A 25,787-nucleotide genomic window follows, 5' to 3' on the forward strand; every position below is an offset into this window, starting at 1 on the left:
TCGATAAAATTATTTAAAAAGGAGAAAGAGAATGTGTGGAAATGCAAAAGGTTGCTGATGGGTGAAACACAACCAGGTCTGAGAAGTGATCACTGTATTTGGGTAGTAGAAGTCATCAGTGACAAGTGAGGTTTCAGTGGAGAGAACTGGTACAAGAGAAATCTGGGACAATCAAATGTAAACAGAAGGCTGTAGGTTTTGATGTCCTCTTATTTGGGACCTCTGCTCTCCTGAAGTGGCCTCTCTCTCACACCTCCCTTTGCAGCTAATTTTCTTGTAGTCTTTCCTTACTCTTTCCAGTGTCTCCCTCTTAGCAGACCTCAGCCTGCTTCTCCTTGGCCTCTGCCTCATCACTTCGTTGAGACAGTCCCTTCCCCGTGCTAAATTCCAAGGGTGCTTTGCAGCCCTTTTCTTCCTGGACATGATCAGCAGCAACTGGTTAAATGGATTCCTCCTTCCCCCAAGAAACACCCCCTTCTGGGGTGCCACATTCTTCTGGTTTTTCTCCTAATCCCTAGCTGATTTTCCCCATTCTTCCTCAACCCATTCCATAATATTATAAAATCTCAGAATGACATCCCTGGATTTTTTTTCTTTCTTTTCATTATTTTCCTGGACAGTCTAAGGGTTGATGACTTCCAAATGAAAACTTCTAGCCACATCTTCCCCATGAACTCCATATGTGGAACTGCAGATGCCTAGTGGATGACCCAGTTTGGATGTCATACCCACAACTCAGATTCGACATCACCATCCACCTCCAAAGCCCCATCCTCTCTAGCATTCCAGGGTTCAGGGACGGACACCCCACAAAACTGGTTTTGACCTGTTGACTAGGTCAATACTTAGACAGCCATCCTTAATTCTTCCCTCTAACCATGACCCCCAAACCCAGTCAATGGACAGATTCTGTCAATTTCACCTCCATTCTCTCCATCCCTACTACCCCATATCAGCTGACATCACCACAACACACATGTGAACTATTGTAACAACCTCTTCACTGGTCTCCTTGTCATGAGAATCAATTTACTCTCTTCACTGCAGGTAGGATTGCATCACGCCCCATCTAAGAGTCTCCTTATCCCCTGAGAATAAAGTGTGAACTCATCAGCAAAGTCTTCAAGGCCCTTAGTGACCTGCCACTGATTAGCAGACCCCTGGCCACATCAAACTAGTAGCCAAACCCTGAGGTCTCCATAGCCTCTAGCTTCCAGGCATTTGCCCAGGCCTGTCCCTTTGCTTCAACAGTCCTTTCACGCTCTTCCCCTAGATTATCTCCCACTCAGCACTCAGGACTGCTGGGACAGACACTGGCTTTTTCAGTACCGGCTGAAGGCTGGGGTGAGAGCCCATTTTTTTCAGTAGAGAACCTCAGAGATGCATGCTCCCTGCGAGGATGGTGCCTCTTCCTGTGCGCCACCAGTCTTGTCCCTTTTGACCTCCCATGGTAACCTGCACTTGCCTGCATCCCAAAACTGGTCTCATTGCCTTGGTGTTGCCATTAACTCTATTTTGGGGGGGGCATGGGCAGGCTCCAGGAATCACACCCATTCCATTCACTTTTTCTCTTCTTCCCTAGACCAGGGGTTGGTAAACTTTTTCTGTAAAGGGTCACAATAAATATTTTAGGCTTTGAGGGTCATATGGTCCCTGTTGCAATGAGGTCATCAAGGACTTCAGTAGTGAATGAAATACCAATGGCTTTCCTGGTAGGTAATGATGGAGAAAACTTCAGCAATATTCTTTCTCCTGTACCCACCCAGTCCCCACTTCCTGAGGCACAGAAATATTTTCTGTGAAAAATTCATATTATGGGGTCAAGTTTCCTTTATCCTTGAGTGAGAGAATCCAGGGCTTGGGAGAACAGGTAGCAGTACTGAGGCGTCTCACCTCACAGCTGAACTCCATCTCAGCTTCCAGAGTAGACACCACAACTGGGAAGGCCTTGGGTGGCCTTTTCCTCAGTCCCCTGAAGGGCATTTCAGAGACAGTGGCCTGCCAGTTGATGAATCTGCTTCACCTAATGTGTATCAAGATAGGAGTAGAAAGCCTTAGATTCTAAGACTGAGAAGTTGTTTCTGAAGTAAGGTAAAATGAAAAAAAAGAAAACAGTTAATTCTCTGAATACCGCCTTTGGATAGAAAATGAATAAATCTCTTCTTTGCCTACATAGATTGTTTTATCCTAGATAAATAGAATCATGGAAAGGGACCCATTTTACAGATGAGGAAGCTGAGGCACAGTCTTACCTCCATCTCCAATCCCCCAACCCCAAGCAGGTCTTACTTACCGTCACTTCCTCACCACCCCACCCCACCATCACTACAGCAACCTGCCTTCTGCCCATACTCTATTTACACTCTTCTGCCTGAGTCTTCAATGACACCTTTGTTTTAAAGGCACTGAAAATGATTCGTCTTATTAACTTAATTACCTCTCATTGTGGCCAGGAAAACATGTTCTTAATCTTAACCCATTCCTGTGAGTATGCACCTGTGCTGGTTTGAAGCTGTTATGTACCCCACAAAAGGCCATGTTCTCTTAGTGCATCCCTGTGGGGGCACAGCTACTGTTGGGTGGGACCTTCTGATTAGGTTGCTTCCATGGAAATGTGACCCAGGTCATTCAAAGCGAGTCTTAATCCCCTTGCTGAAGTCCTTTATGAGAGGATAAAAGATAAAACTTAGAGAGCTGAGAGAAGCTGAGAGAGAAATGCCCCAAGACACTGAGACAGCCATTGAAACCAGATTAAGAAGAAAAGAACCAGCAGACATCCCCATATGGCTTTCCATGTGACAGAGAAACCCCAGATGCCCACAGACTTTCCTCAGTGAAGGTATCCCCCGTTTATCTTAATTTGGACATTTTCATGGCCAAACAAGAATTCTAAGTTGTAACTTGATAAATCCTAAATGTCCAAACAAGAATTCTAACTTGTAACTTGATAAATCCCCATTGTTAAAAGCCAACCCATTTCTGGTATATGCACTCAAGCAGCTTTAGCAAACTGAAACAATACCCATTGTAAATAAACTTTTTGATGCTCTGTGCCCCTCCCAGGGGAACTGGGAAGGACTATTATGGGGCAGGGGGTTCTTTTTGTAGTGATAAAAATGTTCTAAAAATAACTGTGATGATGTTGGTTGCACAACTCTACGAATATAGAAAAAGCCATTGAATTGTTGCCCTTAAAATGGTGAATTTTATGGGATGTGAATTTCATCTCAATCAAAAAAAAAAAAAGGCAGGGGAAGTGTGGTGTCATGGTAGCTCAATTTTAAAGTCCTCAGAAGGAGAAGTATCAGCCATCTGGACATCTTCCTTTTAAGGACCACCATTCAATGAGGCATTTCATAACTATTAACACTCCCACTTAAGTAAAATTAGAGAAGCTCATAGCTGTTTGCTTCCTTGGTACTTCTTTCTGCTCCAGCCACAGGGACCTTTTCGCTGTCTCTTTCCTGCCCAGGGCCTTTGCACCTACTATTTTCTCTGCATGGAATATTCTTCCTCCTGATACTTCTAAGTTTTACTTCCTCATTTTCTTTGGGCCTTCTTGGCCTCCCCTCCCTACACTATTCTCCAGCACCTTTCTAGACCCTTAAACTGCTTTCGTTTTCATTGCACTTGTCACCACCTGACATATTATTTATTGCCGTAGCTTGACTCCCCTCACATTAAAACATAAGTGAGAAGAGTGACTTTGTTTGATCCTCTACTGAGTTTTTCATACCTGCAACAGTGCCTGGTATAACAGATACACAAAAAGTATTTGTTGAGTAAAATAAAGTAAAAGCGGGAGCCACGAATGATCGACACTTCAGTCTACAAGTCTTGCCCATATCTGGCTGAAATTCCAACATTCTGGTTAGTGCTAATAGGATTATGCTTTTAGTACAAACCAATATGCTATAGCTTTAAAGACAGTGAATTCAACCTTTATCAGGACAGACTTTAAAAGTCTTTTCCATCCACTTGCGCTGGTAGAGCTGGAACATGTGTGAGCCTGCTGCAGGTTCCCTCTCTTTCTTTCATCCTGACAATTTCCTGACTCTCCCTGTCTGGGTACGTTTGAACACGTATTGGTGAAGCCATAACAATCTTCCAGAAGCTAATTAGTTAGGATTAGGAACAAAATAAAAAGGAAACATCTTTCACAATTTTTTCCATTGTTTTAATTCAAGGTCTCTCTACCAAAAGGAAAAGAAAATCTCCACCTCAGTAAAGACTGAATGGAAGACTTTTCTCTGGCAATTCTTTCGGAACTTGGAAACAAAAATCACAACAGATATTGTTGCCTAGAAAATAGAGATTGGGAGTCAACTGAGAGTTTGTAGATGCAATTCAGTGGCATGCAATCTTCTAAATGTGGTTCTAGTAACCTCCCAGGTTCGGGTTCTCAAAACTCTGCTAAGTAATGCGTCAAGATCACTCAACCTAGTGAAATAGCGCCTGAGTTTCCAAAACTCTTTCTTTTCTAAAAAGGAAATGGTTCTAAAGTATTCCTTAAGCTTCTGTTCTCTTAAAGCAGGGACTCTGCTCCCACTATTGTGGTAAGAACCCAGAAACCCAAACCCAGCCTATGTGAGAAGACGGAAAACAATATCACAGAAAATCAACAGAACAACCCACTCCCTCTATAGCCAGGATCCCAGCCAAAATACACAGACATATGAATAGATGATGGCCAGCTATAACCCAAATAAAAAGCGTTTTTTTTTTTTAAAAGGAAAGAACCGACAAGCATTCTGGATAAGATCAAATATCTGTTCCAGTTCTGAAAACTTAATGAGGCTGTACCTCAAAAGTTCTTAATTAAAATGCAATAATTGATCTTCAGGCAAAGACCTTCCCACATGAAAAAAAAAAAGCAATTTATTAAAAGCCATTCCCTTACATTTTTATTTAATTTGCAATTTGTTGAATATTAATTAACTGCAGAGAAGCTAAAAAAAATCACAAACAGGCAATGGCATCTGTGTGCAATATCACTCACACCGTGGGAGGGAGAATCATAAAATACTCTGTGGTTCGGACACTCACCCCAGCTCGTGCTTACTCAGAAACATGCTTCCTGTTGCTCTCCATGGGCTGCTGCAAATTCAGTTGCCTGCCTTCAGGTGAGCGCCGGCTATTTCTTTGAAGTTAACAAACACCTGGAAACAACCTAAAACAGCATCAGGTGGGCTAGAAAGGACATTGATCTGCTCTTCACCTGCGGCCCATGAAAGCACATTTTCATAAAGTACTCACTTAAAATCCAAGGAAAGTACGTTCCTTACCTTAATAGCAAACTCATGAAAGTTAACTTCAGTAGCTGAAATCAGATGCCTTCCTTAGCAGAGTCCCGTGCGCGCTAAGAGAAAAGCACAGGTGGTCTCTCATCATGCATTTCTGACAGCACACAGGCACCTCTGCTTCCTGCTTCAACCTGGAGAGAGGCTTCTGCAGGCTCCCTCTATTTCCTACAAACAGGCAAATTAGCACGTTCCAGCAAATCAAAGAATTGCCTTCCCAGGTAACCTAAAGGCCCTTTAACTCTTTCCTTTCCGTGTAAGGTGACCCAGTATCGTTTGAAATTAATCAGTTCCAAAGCAGACACCGCAGGAATTGTGCATAAGAGAGCAGAAGGAAATTAAGTGATGAAGATAACTGAGTCATAAAATGTGAGCTACTATCACACAGTGTAGTATATTGTGCTGGAAAGGTCACGGGACATGGAGTCATGTAATTGTGAGTTCAAATCCAAGTGCCGTTACTTACCTGTCTGACTTTTCAGTCTTTCTTTTTTAAAAAATTATTATTAACAGCTTTTTAAAAAGTATAATTTACATATTCACATAAGTTTCACCGGCTTTAAGTGTTCAACTCAATAGTTCTTAGTATATTTACAGATGTGCAGCCACCAACACAATATAATTTTAATACATTTCCATCACCCCAAAAAGAAAGGTCATGCCCATTCCCAGCCCCAGTAACAATTAATCTAATTTCTTTCTCTCTAGATTGGGGTTTCTGTTTCTCCACCTTCTCGCCAACATTTAAATTGTCTGTCTCTTTTTATTTTAGGCACTCTCATGGTGGTAGGTGGTATCTGATTGTGGTTTTGATTTGCACTTCCTTGTTAACAATGGTGTTGAGCATCTTTCCATGTACTAACTGACCATTTCTATATCTTCTTCGTAGAAATATATTTTATAAGATAATATACAGAATTGCATACACTAATTACAATATATAGAAATATATTCAAATCTTTGCCCATTTAAAAAATTCTGTCTTTTTATTATTGAGTCCTAAGGGTTATTAATGTATGCTGGATACATTATTTCTTATTTGAAAATATTTTCTCCTAGTCCGTGAGCTGTCTCTTCATTTCATGGGGTCCTCTGAAACACAAAATTTTCATTTCAACTAAGTTCAATTTATAGATTTCTTTTTCTTTTAGTGTTTGTACTTTTGGTGCTATATCTAAGAATTCATTGTCTACCCAAGATGGTCAAGATTCTCTCCAATGTTTTCTTTGAAGGGCTTATAGTTTGAGCCCTCACATTTTGATCTGTGATCCATTCAGAGTCTTAGTTTCTCGCAGTGCCCTCAAAGCTATAAATTTCTCTCTGAGTATTATTTTGGTTACATCCCATAGGTATATCAAGTATTTGTGTCATTATTTAGTTATTTCTAGCTTTAACTTTATCAGAAACTACAAAAAAAACACATATATATGTTTTCCAAAGTGGGTGTACGGCGGTACACTCTCATCAGCAAAGCACGAAAGTTCCTATTCAACAGTTCCTGTCCAACTGTGAATGTCAGCTATTCCGGTGGGTACAGTGTTTTCTTCCTATAGTTCTAATTATATTTTCCCTAATGATTAATAATGTTAAACACTTTCATTTACTATTTCAATATTTCAGTGGCCATTCATATATATATATGAATATATATATATATTTTGTCAGTCTTTTCCTCGTCTCTTGCCCATTTAAAAAATAAGATTAATTGGCGGCCCAGGTGAGGCTTCAGGCTGGCGGTGGGGCCTCCCGGAGCGGCCGGAGGGTCTGGAAAGCAGACGGAGAAAGCCGGCGGGGAGAAGCCGCCGCCTGCGGTCGGGCCGGCGCAGCGCCAGGGCGGGGCTCGCCTTTCCCCGCCTTCCCTCGGGCCTTCCCGCCGCCCTCCCCAGCCCCTGCACCCGGCCTGGCTCGGATTCACGCCGGGCCTTTGACCCAAGGCCACGCGGGGAAACCGGGGCACACGGCGGGACCGGACCTCCGCGCGCGACGAAAGCCAAGCGGCCCCGCGCTGGCGCGGCCTCCTGCGAGGAGCGGGGGTGCAGGCCCGGGGGTCCCGGAGGCCGCGGGCGCGGGGTCGGCGGGCTGCAGGCCAGGTGGGTATAGCAGCTGCCCTTGGTAGAATCACCCAACTCCAGTCCTCCGGGGCAGGAGCCTCGTCTCTCAGTATTGAGGGATGGCGGCTGGCCCGTGGGCTCCCCGGGGTGCCCTTTCGGACCAGTCCCGGGGAGGGGGGCAGCTGTCGACCCCAGGACCCCCTGGGCTTGGCGTCCTCAGGACCCTGCTGACCCGCACAGGGGACCCTCGAGGAGGGAGGAGGGCTCCTGGGCGCCGGACGGTCCAAGCGAGATGGGGCTCCGTCTGTCCTGTACGGCCGCTCGTGTCCCTAAAAGGTGGGTGTCCAGGGCCCCGGCCCTTTTGTGACAGCGAGAGACTGTACGAGGGACTCGGCCAAGGGTTCATCAGAATCCGTTTGCTTCCTGAGCTCAGGTAGGGAGAATTGGGACAGTGAGGACTCCTGGCCTTGTTTTTCGTGCCTCGCGGCTTTCTATCCACTTGGCTTGTGCACAGCCGTGAGCCCCGCCCATGCCTTGGGTTGGTTCTGGGGACAAGGACAGCGGCCTTGGCTGGCAGGCCCCTCGCCTATCCTTCCGCCTTCAATCACGTTTACTGATTGGGGCTGACACTGCAGTGAGGGGAACGAGGGCAGGTGGGAGCCCCTGTCCTGAGGACTTCCCAGGGTGGTTCTTTCAGCTGGTAAAGCCTCACAGCCTGTGTGGTGCTGCACTGGCGGCTGAACCCGAAGCCCCCTGCAGGCCACGGAGGCCCCCGGCTCTCGGGGAGCCCAGTCCAGCTCAGGGCTTGGGAGCAGGGATAGAGTCTGTGGAGCTCAGCAGGGGGCACGCGACAGGTTCCCGAGAGCCCCAACATACCTGAGCCTAGAGCTGAAGGGGATGTGTCAGCCTGATGGGGCACGGCTAATAAGCAGGGGTTTGGCCTCCTGTAGCACTGCCTGGGGGGTTGGGGGGTTTTGGGGTGGGGGAGGCACTGCGTGATCCATACCTTGGTAAGGACTGAACCCAACTAGACTTTAGGCTGGAGAGACCAGAAGGAGTCCAGCTGGGTTCTGAACGCCCGCGACAGAGCCAGGGCTCCATCCATCTTGGTGGTGAGGAGGAGCCTGGGAAGGGTTGGGTGGGATGCACGTGATATACAGAATGTGCTGGAAAGATTCCCCCTGGCAGGGAGAAGGGGACTTTGAGAAGCACACGGTATTTCAGTTGCAGTCTAACCAGGGACCAGGGAGAAGAGCAAGATCAGAGAGCTAGAAAATGAGTCAAAACAGGGGGATCTGCCTGAGAACACAGCGTGGCTCCCTAGGGGGTGGTGGGAGAAGGAACAGTGACGTTCTCCCCTCCTCATGCCCAGCCCACCCCAGAGACAGCCACTAAAATAATCTTTTTTAACAGCCTTATTGAGGTATGCTTTTTGTACCATAAAGTTCACCCTTTTATTAAAACACACAATTCAGTGGATTTTAGTGTATCCACAGAATTGTGTAACTACAGCTTCTAATTCCAGAACTTTTTTTATCACCCAAGGAGAAACTCTGTACCCTTCTCCCAGCCCCTGCTGACCACCAACCTCCTTCTGTCTCTGTGGATTTGCTTATTCTGGATGTTTATAAATGAAATCATGCAGTATATGGACCTTCCTGTCCGAATTCCTTCACTGAGCCTGTGTTTTTTTTGGGGTCATCGGTGCGTCATTCCTTTTAATGGCCCAGAGGCAACCTCTGTTAACTTATTCAGAATCTTTCAGATTATCTTCATATTTCTAAATGAGAGATCTTTTAAATCTATTTTTCTTACTTCATCACATTTCCTACTATAAAAAATAAGGAAATAATTTCGTTACTGTTTTAGGTACTTTTTATTTGTTAAAATAGTCGAGCAGATGTGAAATGCTATGATATCAAAATATTAGTCAAGTCTGTATCACACACCCCCATTAAAAACAAACGAATAAAAAACCCACAATTTCAAAGCTGGAAAAAAATGCAAGTAATAGACATTTCAAGATGGGTTTACAGGAGTTCTTTAAGTATTTTTGGTAAAAGTCACTGTTGTCACTGCTCAAAAGTGAGTCCTCACAGGGTGCAAGGGTAGTGCAGTAGTAGAATTCTCATCTGCCATGCGGGAGACCTGGGTTCAATTCCTGGTCCATGCACTTCCCGAAAAAACAAACAAAAAAGAATTTCAAAAGTGGTGCTGCAATAATGGGATACTCTTGTGGAAAAAAAATGAAATGTGACTACGCTATACAGCATGTGCGCACACACACACACACACAAAGTGTGTCCTTGCCTCATACACACAGATCCAATCGGTAGACACTGGGATTTTGAGAAGAGAAAAGGTTTATTTAGCAAAGCCTAGCCTCGTGAAGACAGGAGGGTAGAATTTTCTTCAGATCAGACTTACTGAGCTGGAAGCTGAGGGATGTTTATTGGATTAAACAGCAGGGCTGTTGGCACATCGGGATTGGTTAACATTCAAATGGGTTATTATCATTGGCTGGTGGCCCTGTTATCCTGAGGTGTGAGTTTGTGATGTCGCTGGATTTATGATGGTTGGACCTCTTGCTTTCTGTCAGTCCTGGCATTCTTCTTTCCTGTGATTTCTGCCCACTTTGGCGTCACTTGCATAATTTCTTTTTAACTGCAAGTTTTATTGGGATATATTCACGTACCATATAATCCACCCAAAACCTAAAATTGATGTCACACACTATCATCACCTAGTTGTGCGATCATCATCATACTCAATTTTAGACCATTTTTGTAGATCCCAAAAGAAAAATAACAGACATAGAAAAAGGAAGCCCCAGACACCCCATACCTCTTATCTCCCCACCTTTTATTGAGCCCTAGTGTTAGTGTGGTTGGCCTGTTACTGTTGACCAAAGAATATTAAGGTATTCCTGTTGGCTATATCCATAGCTTGCAATAGATACTTCCCCCATATACCATTCTATTATTAACTCTTTGTACAATTGCCGTACATTTGTGCTAGTTCTTGTAAGAACTTATTTATATTTGTAGTGTCAATTGGTGACATGTATACATGACTTTAACACCCCCATTCAACCAAATTCACCTACAATTCAGCACTATTACTTAGAATCCCGATAATGACCTACCCTACCTCTATCCATGTCCAAACATTTAAATTCAGCCTCGTTAAAAATTCTGTACATATTAGGCAACCGCACCCATTCTCCAGCTTCTGTATATCTTTAGGTAACCTGTATTCTATGTTCTATGTATATGAATTTACATATTCTAGTTGGTTCATATTAGTGGGCTCATACAACATCTGCCCTTTTGTGTTTGACTTATTTTACCTAGTATTATGTCCTCAAGGTTCATCCATGTTGTCCCATGCTTCAGGACCTTATTCCTTCTTCTTACTGAATAATAATCCATTGTGTATTGTTCTAGTTTGCTAGCTGCCAGAATGCAACACACCAGAGATGGATTGACTTTCAATAAAAGGGGATTTATTTTGTTAGTTCTTCAGAGGAAAGGCAACTAACTTTCAACTGAGGTTCTTTCTTACATGCAAATGTATAGGGTGATCTCGGCTGGCCTTCTCTCCAGGCCTCTGGGTTCCAACAACTTGCCTCGGGGTGATTTCTTTCTGCATCTCCAAAGGCCTGGGCTGAGCTGCAAGTGCTGAGATGAGTTATGCTGAACTGCTTGGGCTGTGCTACGTTGTGCTTTCTCATTTAAGCACCAGCCAATTAAGTCAAACGTCATTCATTGCAGCAGGCACACCTCCTAGCTGTCTGTAGATGTAATCAGCAACAGATGAGGTTCACGTACCATTGGCTCATGTCCACAGCAACAGAACTAGGTGCCTTCACCAGGCCAAGTTGACAACTGAATCTAACTACCACATGTGTATATAAACATTTTGTTTACCCATTCATTGATTGGTGGACATTTGGGTTGTTTCCATCTTTTGGCATTTGTGAGTAGTTCCCCTATGAACATCAGTGTGCAAATGTCTTTTCACATTCTCGCGGGGTATTTTATGTACTGGGGACCTCTTAAATTCAGGTCTGTTCTTTTCAGTGCATGTTCCACTAGTTCCAGTTAGTTCTATAGGAAGAGAAGGAAGCAGTAACTTGTCCTAGGGTTAGATAAGTCCCTCATTATTCTTAAAAGATGGAAGTGAAAGTTTTAACAAGTTAGTAAGGGAGGAGCTGTTCTAGTGGGTTAGTACATGGCAGTTTCATTGAGGGTGATTTTTTCTGTTATAATTAGGCAAAGTTTTCTCCTAGGTTAACTTCCTCTTAACTGCATATATCTTTACAGTTAAAGCTAATTAAGGCTGTCTGGCTGGAGCCATTAAGAACAAGCATTTATTCATGGGATTTGTAAGTAGGAATTTCAGAGAATAGAGAAATGAAACCTTTTGTATCCTAGTTAAGGACAGAGCCTTTTGGCAGTGGGGGTCACATATGGTCACATATGTGCATTTGGAAATATTCTACCAGTCTTTAGCTTACCTTTTCATTTTCTAATGCTGTCTTTTGATGGATGAAATTTTAAATTTTGCAGAATGTAAATTTTCCTTTTTTTTTCACTTAGATTCATCTCTGACAAATCTTTACCTACCTCAAAGTCAGAAAGATATTCTGTATCTTCCAGAAATTTTATAATTTTTTTTTATTTTAACCTTTGTTCCCCCTATTATTTATTTTTATTCCATATGTTCTACTTCTCTGTTGACAAGGTAGATAAAAGAAGTATCAGACACAAGGTTTTGACAATCACACAGTCACATTGTGACAGCTATATCATTATTCAGTCATCCTCAAGAAACATGGCTACTGGAACACAGCTCTACGTTTTCAGGCACTTCCCTCCAGCTTCTCCATTACGTCTTGAATAACAAGATGATATCTACTTAATGTGTAAGAATAACCTCCAGGATAACCTCTCAACTCTGTTTGGAATCTCTCAGTCATTGACACTTTGTCTCATTTCACTCTTCCCCCTTTTGGTCAAGAAGGTTTTCTCAATCCCTTGATGCTGAGTCTCAGCTCATTCTAAGATTTCTGTCCCACATTTCCAGGAAGGTCCACACCCCTGGGAGTCATATCGCACGTAGACAGGAGGAGGGTGGTGAGATTGCTTGTTGTGTTGGCTGGAGAGAGAGGCCACATCTGAGCAACAAAAGAGGCTCTCTTGGGGGTGACTCTTAGGCCTAAATTTTAAGGAGACTTGGCCTATCCTTTGTTGGGTTAAGTTTCATATGAACAAACCCCAATACTGGGGGCTCAACCTATAGCTTTGGTTGTCCACACTGCTTGTGAGAATATCAAGAATTCAACTTGGGGAAGTTGAATTTCTCCCCATTCTCACCATTCCCTGAAGGGGACTTTGCAAATACTTTTCCCCTCACTGATCAAATCATTCTGGGATTCATCGGGCCATCATTTTGGACAAACCAACAAAATCTCATGTCCTACCCAAGATTCCAAGTACGTATGGTGTTCAATCGAGCTATCTACATAAGTTATATTAGGAAATGCACTAGTCAAAATATAAATTTTGTACCAAATATACATTTTTTGCTTTAGTCTCACACATAAGTTGAAATTTTAAAATATTAATTACCATCTATTTTCAGCACCCTGCAGTAATGACATTCCTTTGTTCTTCTAAGTGTTCGTGCAAAAACATTTTTAAAATTTGCACATTTAGTCACTATTATTATACACTCTAGGCATTTCTATTATACCGTCTCAATCTTTAATGTCTACTTTTCTTTCTGATTTCATTTATGCCCCCAAACCTCCTCCTTCTATCATTCTCACATGCAGCTTCATTCAGTGTTTTAACATAATTGTATTACATTTAGGTGGTATTGTGCTGTCCATTTCTAAGTTTTTATATTCAATCCTGTTGCACAATCTATATCCCTTCAGCTCCAATTACCCAATATCTTACCCTATTTCTGTCTCCTGATGGTCTCTATTACCAACGAAATATTCCAGGTTTATTGACTAATGTCAGTTCATATCAGTGAGACCATACAGTATTTGTCCTTTGTTTTTGGCGAATCTCACTCAGTATAATGTCCTCAAGGTCCATCCATGTTGTTACATACTTCATAACTTTACTCTGTCTTAAAGCTGCATAATATTCCATCGTATGTATATACCACAGTTTGTTTAGCCACTCGTCTGTTGATGGACATTTTGGCTGTTTCCATCTCTTTGCAATTGTAAATAATGCTGCTATAAACATTGGTGTGAAAATGTCCGTTTGTGTCTTTGCCTTTGTGTCCTTTGAGTAGGTACCTAGCAATGGCGTTGCCGGGTCATATGGCAATTGTATGTATATTCAGCTTTTTGAGGAACGTCCAAACTGCCTTCCACAGCGGTTGCACCATTTGACATTCCCACCAACTGTGAATCAGTGTGCCTCTTTCTTCACATCCTCTCCAGCACTTGTCATTTTCTGTTTTGTTGATAATGGCCGTTCTGGTGGGTGTGAGATGATATCTCATTGTGGTTTTGATTTGCATTTCTCTAATGGTCAGGGACACTGAGCATCTCTTCATGTGCCTTTTGGCCATTTGTATTTCCTCTTCTGAGAAGTGTCTGTTCAAGTCTTTTTCCCATTTTGTAATTGGATTGGCTGTCTTTTTGTTGTTGAGTTGAACAATATCTTTATAAATTCTGGATATTAGGCCTTTATCTGATATGTCATTTCCAAGTATTGTCTCCCATTGTGTAGGCTGTCCTTTTATTTTCTTGATGAAGTTCTTTGATGCATAAAAGTGTTTAATTTTGAGGAGTTCCCATTTCTTTCTTTCTTTCTTCAGTGCTCTTGCTTTGGGTGTTAGGTCTATAAAACTGCCTCCAAGTATAAGATTTATAAGATAATTCCCTACATTTTCTTCTAACAGTTTTATGGTCTTAGACCTAATGTTTAGGTCTTTGATCCATTTTGAGTTAACTATTGTAAAGGGTGTGAGATATGGGTCCTCTTTCATTCTTTTACATATGGATATCCAGTTCTCTAGGCACCATTTATTGAAGAGACTGTTCTGTCCCAGATGAGTTGGCTTGACTGCCTTATCAAAGATCAATTGTCCATAGATGAGAGGGTCTATATCTGAACACTTTATTCTATTCCATTGGTCAATGTATCTGTCTTTATGCCAGTACCATGCTGTTTTGACCACTGTAACTTCATAACATGCCTTAAAGTCAGGCAGTGTGAGACCTCCAACTTCATTTTTTTCCCTCAGGACATTTTTAGCTATTCGGGGTACCCTGCCCTTCCAGATAAATTTGCTTATTGGTTTTTTTATTTCTGAAAAGTAAGTTGTTGGGATTTTGATTGGTATTGTGTTGAATTTGTAAATCAATTTAGGTAGAATTGACATCTTAACTATATTTAGTCTTCCAATTCATGAACACGGTATGCCCTTCTATCTATTTAGGTCTTCTGTGATTTCTTTTAACAGTTTCTTGTAGTTTTCTTTGTATAGATCTTTTGTCTCTTTAGTTAAATTTATTCCTAAGTATTTTATTCTTTTAGTTGCACTTGTAAATGGAATTCGTTTCTTGATTTCCCCCTCAGATTGTTCATTACTAGTATATAGAAACACTACAGACTTTTAAATGTTGATCTTGTAACCTGCCACTTTGCTGTACTCGTTTATTAGCTCTAGGAGTTTTGCTGTGGATTTTTGGGGGTTTTCAACATATAGTATCATATCATCTGCAAACAGTGAGAGTTTTACTTCTTCCTTTCCAATTTTGATGCCTTGTATTTCTTTTTCTTGTCTAATTGCTCTGGCTAGAACTTCCAACACAAAGTTGAATAACAGTGGTGATGGTGGACATCCTTGTCTTGTTCCTGATCTTAGGGGGAAATTTTTCAGTTTTTCCCCTTTGAGGATGATATTGACTGTGGGTTTTTCATATATTGCCTTTATCATTTTAAGGATGTTCCCTTCTATTCCTATCCTTTGAAGTGTTTTCAACAGGAAAGGATGTTGAATTTTGTCAAATGCCTTTTCTGCATCAATTGAGATGATCATGTGATTTTTCTGCTTTGATTTGTTGATGTGGTGTATTACATTAATTGATTTTCTTGTGTTGAACCATCCTTGCATACCTGGGATGAATCCTACTTGGTCATGATGTATAATTCTTTTAATGTGCTGCTGGATTCAGTTTGCTAGAATTTTGTTGAGGATTTTTGCATCTATATTCATTAGAGAGGTTGGTCTGTAGTTTTCGTTTTTTGTAATATCTTTGTAATATTGGCTTCATAGAATGAATTAGGTAGCTTTCCCTCCTCTGCAGTTTTTTGGAGGAGGTTGAGCAGGATTGGTACTAATTCTTTCTGGAATGTTTGGTAGAATTCACATGCGAAGCCATCTGGTCCTGGACTTTTCTGTTTGGGGAGCTTCTTAATGACTAATTCAGTTTCTTTACTTGTGATTTGTTTATTGAGGTCGTCTATTTCTTCTCGAGTCAAAGTTGGTTGTTCATGCCTTTCTAGGAAGTTGTCCATTTCATCTACATTGTATTTATTAGCATAAAGTTGTTCATAGTATCCTGTCATTACTTCCTTTATTTCTGTGGGGTCAGTGGTTATGTCTCCTCTTCCATTTCTGATCTTATTTATTTGCATCCTCTCTCTTCTTTTTGTCAGTCTTGCTAAGGGCCCATCAATCTTATTGATTTTTCTCATAGAACCAGCTTCTGGTTTTATTGATTTTCTCAATTGTTTTCATGTTCTCAATTTCATTTATTTCTGCTCTAATCTTTGTTATTTCTTTCCTTTTGCTTGCTTTGGGGTTAGTTTGCTGTTCTTTCTCCAGTTCTTCCAAGTGGACAGTTAATTCCTGAATTTTTGCCCTTTCTTCTTTTTTGATATAGGCATTTAGGGCAATAAATTTCCCTCTTAGCACTGCCTTTGTTGCATCCCATAAGTTTTGATATGTTGTGTTTTCATTTTCATTTGCCTTGAGATATTTACTGATTTCTCTTGTAATTTCTTCCTTGACCCACTGGTTGTTTAAGAGTATGTTGTTGAGCCTCCACGTATTTGTGAATTTTCTGGCACTCTGCCTATTATTGATTTCCAACTTCCTTGCTTTATGATCTGAGAAAGTGTTGTGTATGATTTCAATCTTTTTAAATTTATTGAGACTTACTTTGTGACCCAGCGTATGGTCTATCTTTGAGAATGATCCATGAGCACTTGAGAAAAAGGTGTATCCTGCTGTTGTGGGGTGTAATGTTCTATAAATGTCTGTTAAGTCTAGCTCATTTGTTGTATTATTCAAATTCTCTGTTTCTTTATTGATCCTCTGTCTAAATGTTCTGTCCATTGATGAGAGTGGGGCATTGAAGTCTCCAACTATATGGTAGATGGGTCTGTTTCTCTTTTCAGTGTTTGCCATGTGTATTTTGGAGCATTCTGGCTCAGTGGTAAATGTTTATGACTGTACGGGTAGTACTTTCTTCTGCCATTTTGCCTTTTGGATTTTATATGTCGTGTCTAATTTTCCTACTTTTTACCTTTACTCATAGTCTTCCTTTCTACACTCTTCTCTACACTTCTCTCTTTTGTCTTTTCGTATCTGTCTCTGGTGCTCCCTTTAGTATTTCTTGCAGAGCTGGTCTCTTTGTCACAAATTCCCTCGGTGATTTTTTTGTCTGAAAATGTTTTAATTTCTCCCTCATTTTTGAAGGACAGTCTTTCTGGATACAGAGTTCTTGGTTGGCAGTTTTTCTCTTTTAGTAATTTAAATATATCATCCCACTGTCCTCTCGCCTCCATAGTGTCTGCTGAGAAATCTATGTATAGTCTTATTGGGTTTCCCTTGTATATGATAGATTGCTTTTCTCTTGCTGTTTTCAAGGATTCTCTCTTTCTCTTTGACCTCTGACATTCTGATTAGTAAGTGTCTTGGAGTACGTCTATTTGGATCTATTCTCTTTGGGGTACACTGCAATTCTTGGATTTGTAATTTTAAGTCTTTCATAAGAGTTGAGAAATTTTCAGTGATAATTTTCTCCATTAGTTTTTCTCCTCGTTTTCCCTTCTCTTTTCCTGGGACACCCACAACACATATATTCGTGCGCATCATATTGTCCTTCAGTTCCCTAAGTTTCTGCTCATGTTTTTCCATTTTTTTCATGTAGTTTCTGTTTCTTGTTGGATTTCAGATGTTCCATCCTCCAGTTCATTAATCCTATGTTCTGCCTCTCAAAATCCACCATTGTAGGTTTCCATTGTTTTTTTTATCTCTTCTTCTGTGCCTTTCATTCCCATAAGTTCTGTGATTTGTTTTTTCACACTTTCAATTTCTTCTTTTTGTTCATTCCTTGCCTTCTTTATATCCTCCCTCAATTCATTGATTTGTTTTTTGATGAGGTTTTCCATGTCTGTTCATATATTATGAATTAATTGTTTCAGCTCCTGTATCTCATTTGAATTGTTGGTTTGTTCCTTTGATTGGGCCATATCTTCTATTTTTCTAGTGTGATTTGTTATTTTTTGCTGGTGTCTAGACATTTAATTACCTTAACTAGTTTATTCTGGAGATTGCTTTCACTTCCTTTACCTAGGGTTTTCTTGCTGGATGAATTTGTTGTTCTATCTGTTCTTTGACATTCATTCAGCTTTTCTGGACCTCTAGCTTAGGTTTTGTTTAACAGAAGAGAATTTTTCAGTTCTTGTTTTCTTGTTTCTTGCTCTGCTTGTATGGTGCCTTTTCCCCCCACCCTTAGGAGGGTCTATGTAGGTATTATAGGCCCCAGCACAATTTTTCCAGACCAAACTGGCCTCCTATCAGGGGGAAAGAGTCACCTGGGTTGGTTTTCCCTGAGGGTGAGACCCAGCAGGTTGAAAGACTTTCCTGTGAAGTCCCTGGACTCTGTTTTTCTTATCCTGCCCAGTATGTGGTGCTTGTCCTCCTTCAGGTCCCACCAGCATAAGATGATGTGGCACCTTTAACTTTGGCAGACTCTCCCTGCTGGGGACATGGTGGAGACAGAGGAGAGGTTGTAGGCTGGTTTTAATGGCTTCAAATTACCAAGCCCTGGTGTCTGAGTTCCTTGAGGGAGGGGAGTCCACCTGTGTTGGGCTTCACCCCTCCCCTGGGGAAGGCACAGGCTCCAGACAAGCCCTCAAACTAGTTTGTTTCTGCCTATGCCTGGGGCAGTTGCATCCTGAGAAGCCCTGCTGCTGTATCCAAAGGCAGTCAAGCCTTTGTAGAAACACAGCCACAAAAACCTCTGTTTTTTTTTTTTTTTTTCCTTTTTCTGTCAGTCCAGTGAGCGACCTCTGCTTTGACCAGGTTCACCTGAGCTGGGGGCCTATTTTGAGTAGTCAGAACTTTTTAAGTAATTCCACAATTGGTGTTTGGTTGGGCTCAGCCCCTGCTGCTGGTGAAGTCTCTTTCCTTTCCTCTCTGGGAAGCAGCCTGTGGGGGAGGGGCGCTGACCCCCACAGCTTTGGGAACTTCCGGTTCTGGAGAGGCTCGCAGCCAGTCCAGGTGGGCCAGACTGGGGTATGCTGTGTGTCCGGTCACTGATGTGGCCCCAGGAGCTGTTCCGTCCTGTTTCTGGTTATTTAGTAGTTGTTCTGAAGGACGAACTAAAACGCACACATTACTAAGCCGCCATCTTGGTCCTACTCCTAAATTTTATAATTTTATTGTTTCTATTTAGCTCTATGAATCATCTCGAATTAAATTTTGTATGAGGTGCAAATTATTGCTAAGGGGTTACAATTCTATTCATCTCTTCAGAGAACTAATATTTGGCTTTGCTGATTTTTCTCTGCTCTTTGATCCCTACTTCACTGATTTTTGCTTTTTATTCATTCTTCAGTTCTACTTTCTTTATATTTAGTTTGTTCTTTTTTGTGGTGTCATAAAATGGAAACTTAGATCACTGACTTTAAATCTTTCTTCTTTGCTAACATAATATGTTTTCCTCTCTGCACTGCTTTAGTGGCATCCCTAAAATGAAATATGTTGTGTTTTCATTATCATTCAGTTTGAAATATATTCTGATTTCTCTTGTAATTTCTTATTTGGCCCATGGGTTACTTAAAAAGTTTTTAATTAATTTCCAAATATTTGTGGATTTTCTAAGTACAGTATTGTTTTTGGTTTCTAATTTAATTTCACTGTAGTCATAAAACATATTGTTTGTTATTTCAACCTTATGAAATCTACTGAAATATCGGATCCTGGCATGGGATCCATCTTGGCAAGTGTTTCATGTAAATTAGAAAAGAATGTGTATTCTGCCAGTGTTGGTTGGAATATTTTCTAATTGTCAACTAGGTCAACGTGGTTGATAATTATTTTTATGCCCTACATTTGCTTTCTAATTTTCTGTCCTAAAATTACTGAGAAACGAGCAGTGAAATCTTCAACTACAGATTAATAGAGAAAAAAAATGTACTCTCCCTGGTAACATTCCTTATTCTAAAGTCTATTTTGTCTGAGAGTATTTTAGCTACTCCAGTATGTTCCTTGATTAGATTCTGCATCATATATCATTTTCTATCCTTTTTTTTAACCTATATATCTCTATATATTTAAGTGGGTTTCTTATATACTTACACGTCTTGATTTTTTAAAATCCAATCCAACAATCTCTGTTGTCTTAATGGTGTATTTAGACCAATTACCATGGTAGGAAATTTGCTTTTTTCTGTTTTATACTTGTAGAATATGTCTTTCTTCTTGCTGTCTAAAAACTTCACAAATGTTCATTCAGGTGTAAATTTTTTATTTGTTTATTTCAGTCCTGCTAGGTGAATCCTTTCAATCTGAGAACTCATATCTCCCTTTATAGCTACAAAATTTTCAGCTCTTACTTCTTTAAATATTGCCTCTTCACCATTCTCTCTAAACTGTCCTAGGAATCACTTTAGATTGATATTGGAACTTCTAGACTGATCTTAAATGCTCTTATCTTTTCTTTTATATTTTTCATCCCTTAAATTTTTTTTTTCATTCTGAAATCGTTCCTTGGCCTCATCTTCCAGTTCATCAAATTCTTGTTTACCTGTCTGCATTCTTCTTTCCTGCCCATTTACTAAGAATTTTTTATATCAGCAATTGTATTTTTTCATTTTTGAAATCTCTCACTCGTTCTTTTCATAAGTACCTGTGTATTCATGGATATGGTACCCTCCCTTATATCTGAGGAAAATAATTTTGCTTATTTAAAAATAAAAGTCCCATTGTGATTATTCTCTTCCCTCCTTGAGAATGAATTCTTTCATTTATTGGGCTCATCATCCTTCCTTTATGAGTGTAGGTACTTGCCAAATGTTTCATGACCCTCAATGATTGTTAGTCTTCAAAGTTGCTGTCTCCAACTAGATGCTCACCTGCTACTACATATGCAACCCATCTTGGGAGAAAGCCAAAAATGATATTAGACATACTTTTGTTTTGTTATTCAAAAAGTACAAGAGTATAGAGAGTAAAAAATTTCCTTGTTCCTGTCCTCTACTCCCTCTGTTTTTCTGGCAATACCTATTAATATTTTGGGGGTATCTTTCCAGATATATTCTGTGTACTTGTGTCTTACTGATTATTGCTCTTTACACTGCTCTGTATCTTGTTTTGTTGTTTTTGATTTTTCACCTTTCAATATCTTGGAGATCTTTCATATCAGGACATATAGAGCTACTCTGTTCTTTTTTTTTTTTTTTAAGTATGGTCAGGCTCCGGGAATCGAACCTGAGTCTCTGGCATGGCAGGCGAGAATTCTGCCTCTGAGCCACCATTGCACTGCCCTCGTTCATTTTAATAGTTTGCATAAAGTTCTGTTATGTGATGTACCAAAAATCTGCACTGATAGACGTTTAGGATGTTCCTAATCATTTACCACGCCAAGCAAAGAGGTGTGACTAATGCTGTATGCAGTCTTTTCACACGTGTAGGATTATGTGAGAGCAAACACCTGTGGGTGGAATCGTTGGGTCACCTTCCTGGAAGGGGGGTGAGTAGGCCAGAGTGCATGACCTCAGACCTCGGGTTATCCCTAGGAACCAAGAGCAGGGCGAAGCTAACGGGGATATTTGCTGGTCTGTGAGGGCCCGTGTGCGATGGACATTTCATTAGACTAGATTGTGGCCCCTGCCAAGACAAGAGCATGAACAAATCAGGAGCACCTAACAAGAAAACCAGAGGAAACTGTTCTTCAAATTGATGTCAACGTAGACTGCATTCTTTGGCCACAAGTTTCTGTGCTAATGTTTTTTTCTTTCAAGACTCTAAATGTTCACTCCATTCTCTCCTTGCTTATGTTTTTCTGAAGAGAAGTTCTACGTAAATCTTATCCTTCTTCCTCCATAGGTAATGTATTTTTGTTCCTCTGGCTCTTCTCTCTTTGGTTTTCTGAAATTTGTATATCATAGGCCTCTGTGTGGTATTTATCCCACTTGGTGTTCTCTCAGAGTCTTGGGTCTGTGTTTTGGTGTCTGTCATTCGTTTTGGATAATTCTCAGCCCTTACTGCTTCACATATTTCTTCTGCTTCATTCTCTCTTTCTTTTCCTTCTGGTATCTCGTTACATGTAAGTTATACCTTTTGTAATTGTTCCACAGTTCTTGGCTATTCTATTCCATTTTTTTCATTATTTGTTATCTTCATTTTCGGCTTGGGAAACTTCTATTGGCATATTCAGATATTCTCATTCTTTCCTCATATGAGACCTGTCTGCTGATGAGCCCAGCAGAGGCATGCATTTTTTTTCAAGTCTTCAATCAAGCATTGATGTTTTCTTTTTGGGAAGTGCATGGGCTGGGAATCAAACCAGGTGTCCTACACGGCAGGTAAGAATTCTACCACTGAACTGCCGTTGTACTCCCTTCAATCAAGCTTATAATGAAAAGATCATAAAATAAGTTTCTCTTCACTGTGCACTAAGAATGCATGCCTCTGAATAGAGAGATCAGTCATCAGTGAATTGCTTTTCTATGACACTTGAGAAGCTTCCATGCAGCTCTGACCTGAATTCATCTAAATTCTCAAGAGAAATGAGCTCAACCTGATACAGACAATGGCGGTGGCCAGTACAGGAGTGTGATTCAGGATGTCCGTCCACCTTTTGGGGAAGGACATAAAGTAGGACATTATCCTGCTCCAGTGGCATTCTTCACTTTTGGTGAAATGTGCTTTTTTATTTCTATCATTTCCTTTTTTTTTCTTTCTTAGAGTTTCTATTTTCTGCTTACATTATGTATCTGTTCTTGCATATTGCTCACTTTTTTCCATGAGAGTCCTTAGCATACTAATAGATAGTTTAAATTCCTGGTCTGATAATTCCAAAATCTCTGCCTTATTATCTGAGTCTGATTCTGATGCCTGTTTTGTTTCTTCAGACTGTTTTTTCTTGTCTTTTAGCATACCTGGTAATTTTTTGCTGAAAGCCATACATAATGTATTGGGCAATAGAAACTGAGGTAAATAAGCATTTAGAATTAAGTCTTATGCTTATCTGGCTAGGAATTAGGCTGTGTTTCAAGTTTGCCTTGTATTTAGGTATTAGAGACTTCAGTTTCCTCTACTGTACTTATTTTTGTCTCCCTTGTTATCTTTGGGTTTCCCTAGAAACTTGTTTGGAAATTGAGTCTTCTTCTTGCATCTCTCTTTGTTCTAATTCATTGTTATTATATTGGAGCCCTGTTGATGTGCTGGCAAGGTATTGTGGAGGGGAAGTAGTCTGTCATTTTATGATTAAATATCAGGTTTTGGTAATGGCTGTGAGTCCCTGGGATGTGGCCCTTTATGTAAAACAGGAAGGCTGGAGGTAGCTGAGCTGTCTAGTTGCCTTTGCCCTAGGCAAGGCACTGGTAAAGTAATTTCCCCTGAGGGCAGGCCACTTTACAGAGAACAGAAACATCTGGACATATTTCAAAATGGTAACTTTTTCCTTTCCCCTGCTGGAAGCACCAGGGTATTTTTCTCAATCTTTAGCATGAAGCATTAACACCAACCCTGCTCAAACTCTCCCAAAAAAAATCAAAGAGAAAGAAGTACTTTCTAACTCATTCTATGAGGCCAACATCACCCTGATACCAAAACCAGATAAAGATGTCTCTTTTGATTTGCTAGAGCTGCTGGAATGCAGTATACCAGAAATAGGTTGGCTTTTACTGAGGGGGTTTATTAGCTTACAGATTTACAGTTCTAAGCCCAAGAAGATATCCAAATTAAGGCATCAATAGGACGATACCTTCTCTGAAGAAAAGCTGCTGACATCTGGTACGCTTCTGTCACATGGGAAGGCATGTGGCCAGTGTCTGCTGGTCCTTCTCTCCCAGGTTTCATAGCTTTCAGCTTCTGGCTTCAGCGGCTTCCTCTCTCCTTTTCTGTGGCTGTGTCCTTGTCACTCAGCTTCTCTGGGGCTTCTTTGAGCTCTCTGGGTTTCATCAGTTTTAAACTAATCCAGTTAGGGGATTAAGACCCACATTGGGGCAACTCCTCAATTGAAACAACCTAATCAACAGGTCTCACCTACAATAGTTCTACACCCACAAGAATGGACCAAAAGGACATGGTGTTTTCTGGGGTACATAAGAGCTTCAAAACACTACAGATATCACAAGCAACAAAATTACATATGAATATAGATTTTTAAATTCTCGACAAAATACTAGTGAACTGAATCCAGTAGCACATTAAGACAAATATATACCATGATCAAATGGGATTTATCCCAGGTATGCAAGGTGGTACAACATAAGAAAATAATGTAATACACCACAGGAGCATAATGAAGAAAAAAAAATGCATGACCATCTCAATTGATGAAAAAAGGCGTTTGACAAAATCCAGTACCTCTTCTTGATAAAAGCTTAGCAAGTTAGGAATATAAGGAAACTCCTTCAACATGGTAAAAGTCATATATGAAAAACTCACTGCTAACCTCATACTCAGTGATGAAAGACTGACAGCTTTTCCTCTAAGATCAGGAAAAAGACAAGAATGTCTACTGACACTCCTTTTAAAGACTGTACTGAGAGTTCTAACCAGAGCAATTAGGGCAAGAGAAAGAAAGAAAAGACATCAAAACTGGAAAGGAAAAAATGAAACTTTCCCTATTTGTAGATGACATGATTCTATATATAGAAAATCCACAACAAAGTTACTAGAGCAAATTCAGTACAGTGATGGGATATGAGATCAACATACAAAATCAGTGTCTGTAGATTAGCAATGAGCACTATGAAGGGGAAATCAGGAAAAATACTCCATTTACAATAGAAACTAAAAGAATCAAATATCTAGGAATAAATTTAACTAAAGATGTTAAGGACTTACACATGTAAAAACTACAAAACTAGAAGAAATAAAAGATCTAAATAAATGGAAAGACATCCCATGTTCATGGATTAGAAAACTGAATATTTTTAAGATCTCAATTCTATCCAAAGTGATATACAGGTTCAATAAAATCCCAATAAAAATCCCAGCAGCCTTCTTTGCAGAAATGGAAAAGCCAGTCATCAAACTTTTAAGGAAGATTAAGATTAAGATTTAACCAAATAGTTAAATCATCTTGGAAAAGAACAAAATTGGAGGACTCATGTTTCCCTATTTTAAAACCTATCACAAAGCTATAGTATTCAAGTTTTGGCACAAGGGCAGACATATAGACCTCAGTGGAATCAAACTGAGAGCTCAGAAATCAACCCTTACTTCTATGGCCAATTGATTTCTTACAGCAGTGCCTAGTCTACACAATGGATGTTTTAGTTTCCTTGCTACTAAAACAAATGCCATACCATGGGTTGTCTTAAACAATGGGAATTTATTGACTCCTGGTTTTGAGACTAGAGGTCCAATGTTGAGGCATTAGCAAGGCGATACTTTCTCCCAGAAGACTGTGGCATTCTGGGGCTGGCTGTCAGTAATCGTTGGCCCTTGGCTTTTCTGTCACGTGAAAGTGCACATGGTGGCCTCTTTTCCTTTCTCTTCCAGGTTCCCTTGACTTCCAACTTCTGGCTGCTCCCCATGGCTTCTCCCTGTCTGACTTTCACTCTACCTATTAAAAAAAAACTCCAGCTGGGCCACACCTTAACTGAAGTAACCTCATCAAAAAGTCCTAATTGCAATGGGTTCACACCCACTGGAATGGATTAAGATTTAAGATCCTGCTTTTCTAGAATACATCACTCCAAAACACCACAATGGGGAAAGAATAGACTCTTCAACAAACAGTACTAGGAAAACTGGATATTCATATGCAAAAGAATGAAGGTATACTCCTACCTCACACCTTATGCAAAAATGAAATCAAAATGGATCAAGGACCTAAATATAAGAAAGCTGTAAAACTCCTGGAAGGAAACAGAGCAGCATCTTTAGGACATTGTATTAGGCAATGGTTTAGACTTTATTTCAAAAGCAC

General features: G+C 40.5%; 1 protein-coding gene across 5 annotated transcripts in view; it reads right to left on the reverse strand.

The window, feature by feature from the left end:
* The window catches only part of LOC143667151 (merlin-like), an 80,949-nt gene extending 75,391 nt beyond the window's left edge, over positions 1-5,558 (reverse strand). For 2 of the 5 annotated variants that reach the window (XM_077141017.1, XM_077141013.1), the window contains exons 1-3: positions 5,286-5,558; positions 5,047-5,170; positions 1,894-2,023 (exon numbers count right to left, since the gene is read on the reverse strand). In XM_077141017.1, coding sequence (XP_076997132.1) covers positions 1,894-1,983 — 90 coding nt within the window. In that variant the 5' untranslated portion in view covers positions 1,984-2,023; positions 5,047-5,170; positions 5,286-5,558. The remainder of the gene's footprint in view (positions 1-1,893; positions 2,024-5,046; positions 5,171-5,285) is intronic. The other 3 variants (XM_077141016.1, XM_077141015.1, XM_077141014.1) reach the window with 2 other exon arrangements.
* Positions 5,559-25,787: the final 20,229 nt, after the last annotated feature.

This window comes from Tamandua tetradactyla, chromosome 23 (genome assembly GCF_023851605.1).
Source record: "Tamandua tetradactyla isolate mTamTet1 chromosome 23, mTamTet1.pri, whole genome shotgun sequence".
Lineage (NCBI taxonomy): Eukaryota > Metazoa > Chordata > Mammalia > Pilosa > Myrmecophagidae > Tamandua > Tamandua tetradactyla.